General features: G+C 48.4%; 1 protein-coding gene across 1 annotated transcript; it reads right to left on the reverse strand.

The window, feature by feature from the left end:
• Nucleotides 1–231: 231 nt before the first annotated feature.
• Nucleotides 232–3,799, reverse strand: MLNR (motilin receptor). Its single transcript, XM_009277176.2, is given in 4 exon segments — nucleotides 232–1,078; nucleotides 3,016–3,483; nucleotides 3,486–3,684; nucleotides 3,686–3,799. Coding segments are annotated over 4 exon segments (1,095 nt in total). The 3' UTR covers nucleotides 232–764.
• Nucleotides 3,800–3,844: the final 45 nt, after the last annotated feature.

Here is a 3,844-nt window from a genome sequence, read left to right on the forward strand (position 1 = left end):
ACTGCAGTAAACTCCAGCACACAGTAACCACCACTGTTACTTTTTTGAACCGCAGACACGTTAATTAACAAGGGTTAACAGGTAACCAAGGGCAAGCGCGGACGTACCACCAGTGATGGTCCTGTAAGCGCAGTCCTGCTTCATCGACTCTGGTCCAGATTTATATTACTGTAGCCAGGAAGGTAACAGGTAAAATGCATAAGTGCGATGGCGCTCTGGAGAAACCGGTGCTGCAACTCCTTCTAGCTCTTTCTAACAACAAGCGCTTCTTCTTAAATCGTATAGTTTAAGTTTGTATTTTGTGTCCAACTCCTTGCAAGACTGTGTTTTGTAAAATCTCGTTTATAAGGAAACTCATTTTACAATGGCAAAGGGTGTCTGGGAGTTTTACCCATTACTGCACCCAAGCAGAGCCGCTACCTCAAACTCCCTCCTCCTTTGCGGTCCTTGGTGTTACGATTTTTAGAAAATACTAGAAATTGCACAGAACACATGCAATGAAGAACATATAATAAACCGAAACCACAGTTTCACTGGCAATTTGCTCCAGCATTTCCTAATGAGTTATCTTTCACGAGTTGCACATCATTCTGACTACTTTATGGTCCCTGCTTGCTCTGTTAACAAACATACAAGTATTTCAAAATACAAACAGTTACAAAATACTCCACGGCCTGACAAATGTCCATCCTTTTGCGACTCTCCCGTGACAATGAAGTTCCCTTCCTTTGCAGAGAACGCCTGGAAAAGCGCGGGCTGCAGTATCAGAAGCTGGTGGCGTACTCATTTCTTGTGCTAGCACTGGTCTCTGTGTAGCCACCAGCATCTTTCGTTACCATGAAAGCCCTTTCTGCAGCTCGATGTGGCAACAGCAGCTTGTAGGCTGCTGCCCTGTACTTCTTCGAAGTGAGGTTGCAGAGGATAGGGTTGATGGATGCGCTCGGGTAGAAAAGCTGCAGAGCGAATATGTTAAAGTAGTGGGAGAACAGCATCATCCTGGTGTCCTGGGTGTTTATAAGTATGATCCTGCCGATGTGGAAAGGCAACGAGCAAATTACAAAGGCCAGAACCACCACAGCTGTAAGACAAAATAACACGTGTGACAGTCAAGGACTGAGTTAACTTTTCAACCATCCAGTAAACTAAATTTTACGTGGCTGATTTTGCAGGTTCTTCTAACCGGTACAAATGATATATAGAAATAACAGCATTAAATTGTTGGAAAACCATGAAAACGGGAATAGCACCAAGGCTGATTGTTAGTCTTTGGATTAAAAGGTAACCGGTAAAATCTTCAGCTAAACCATGAGATGAATTTGCTGAGAAAAATGTAAACAACTAACAGTGGTATAACATCCATATAATAACATCAGGCACAACAAAGATTCTCCTTGGCCACGTATGTAACACCATGTATGTGGTAGGAAAACAGAAGTCAGAATAAGAAAAGGTGTTTTTGTGGAAGCACACAGCAGCTCCATTCGCTACAGAGCTGTTCTTTAATATGTCTACATTACTGAAAAAGACCGTAGCGTAAGGTCTGAACCTCAGCCACCCAAGCTCCCACTGCCTTCGCACTGTTGTAACGGGATGGTTGCTAATAGAAAGACTTACAGTGTAGTTGGTCTATTGATTTTTTTCCGCTGAAGCTCCTACACGCATCCCCAGACAATTACTGCTGGAGACAGCTATTTGATTAGATGGATCTCTAGCCTGAGTCACTCCAGCTGTTCTCATGGTCTTGAGTCCCATTTTAGCACAATACAAACAAATACAAATACAAACACTCTTGCAATGGCAACATAGGAGGAATAGATGAGCAACAATTAAATAAGCGTAATACTGTATCCATATTTTTAATTATTTTTGTTTATAAAGGCACGTAAGTAAAACAAATAATAATTTATGGAGCATCCTTTGTGTTTCTCAGAGCTTAAAAAAACGGGATATAGCCAAAGCAAGTTTACGCCTGAAATACATCACACGTGTAGTGCTGCTGGCTCTTTGAGATAAGGGGGAATTGGTCTGGTTCGGTGGATTCTGAGGAGATCGTGGACACGGGTGTTTCTGTTGGAAAACCTTGTGCCTACTCCAACGTAAATACCTTCCTCAAATAAGTTAGCAAAATGTACTCTCTCCGGCTTATTAGTTTCTTTCCTTTGTGCTATGCTACTTCCATCCAGCTGATGATTACATCCTTGGTAAAAGAAGTCTCCCATGTAGCATGTAAAACCTTCACTGAAGGTAGAAAAAAAAAATAACCAGGTCATTTTGTTTTATGCTCATTAGTCAATAGTTGGATTTCTTTTTTCTTTCCGTTTCTTTCCTTTTTTTTTCTTCAGATCAGTCACTATTTACAAACTTTAAAGCCCCAGGGCAGACGGCGATCTCTAACTTCCCAGAGCCTGACACTAGGTTAATGAATGTATGACTAAGAAAATAAACTAAAAATTAACAGCATCCTACATCAGCAGGAAGCCCTTCGGTATTATGTGGTTTGTCTGCAAACAGCTCGTAAGGGTTAAGCTGCTGTTTTTCAGCCTGCTTGGGCAACCAGTGGATCTACTCCTAGGAGGGCTACGAAAGACTGCTAAGAAAATCAAACTTATTTTTCAGAAGCAGAAATTTACTACCCAGAGGTGTTGCTGCCCACTGGAAGAGACTACTGAAGTTACCACAGTATTTCTGAAGTTGCAGACTACCTTGTACTCGGTTCTGCCTGGTACAATTCAGAAAAAGGGTATTTCTACAGAAGGCAGTCATGCTGCTGGATGTGCAATGCTACACCAGCTGAAGCCTCAGCCCTGAGGGAGCGAAATCCCTGTTGCGGCAGTCCCCGAGAGCACTGGAGGGCTCGGCAGCGTGACTGGGATGTTCCCCTGCGCTATCCCTACTCTGCGTGGGAGCTGCAGGTGCTTCAGCCCCGGTCCTAGCCCCAGCCGTGGCCCCTCAGCCCCGGTCCTAGCCCCAGCTGTGCCCCCCCCAGCCCGAGGGGGGGACAGAGGAGGGACTCACCCAAGATCTTGACAGTCTGGTGGCGCCCCTTCTTCCACAGGACTGCGTTGGTGCTCCGCAGGCGGGTGTTGCTCCGCCACAGCTCCCGGACGATGAAGCCATAGAGGATGTTGAGGCAGATGAGGTGCAGGACAAAGTAGGAGGTGGTGACCCAGAACATGGTGGCCAGCAGGCCGGACTCCATGGCCTGCGGGGTGGGCTTGCACTCGCGGCTGAAGTCGGTGTGGTTGTTGGGCTGCTCCACGCTGACCAGGAAGAAGGAGGGGCCGGCAGAGAGGAAGGTGAAAGCCCAGAGGATGCCAATGACGGCCTTCACCCGGCGCTTGGTGACGACCACCTTGGCCTTGAGGGGGAAGCAGATGGCGAGGTAGCGCTCCACGGTGAGGGTGGTGATGTGGAAGATGGTGCAGTAGGTGCAGCCCTCGCTGAGGTAGTGGGAGAGGCGGCACAGCAGCTGCCCCAAGATCCGGGCCGGGAGCGCCAGAGGCAGTAGAGGTCAAAGGACAGCAGCCCCAGGAGGATAAGCAGGTCCGAGGCGGCCTTGCTGCCCAGGTAGAGGTTGGTGGTGGTCTTCATGACATGGCAGCCACAGATGACCAGCACCATCAGGACGTTGCCCACCACGCCGACCACAAATAGCCGCAGGCAGACAGCCGTGACAGGGAGCACAGGGACGCCCCTGCACCGGCAGCGCCAAGCACAGCTGCTCGTCGCAAGGCAGCCACAGCCAGGGCTCGCCCTCGCTGCTGTTCCTGCCACCACCCCACACGCCGCCAGGGGACATGGCCACCTCCACTGCCTCCGCGAGGCGGGACGTGCCCTGCCTGGG

Source organism: Aptenodytes forsteri, unplaced genomic scaffold (assembly GCF_000699145.1).
Source record: "Aptenodytes forsteri isolate BGI_AS27 unplaced genomic scaffold, ASM69914v1 Scaffold145, whole genome shotgun sequence".
In the NCBI taxonomy this organism is placed as follows: Eukaryota; Metazoa; Chordata; class Aves; order Sphenisciformes; family Spheniscidae; genus Aptenodytes; species Aptenodytes forsteri.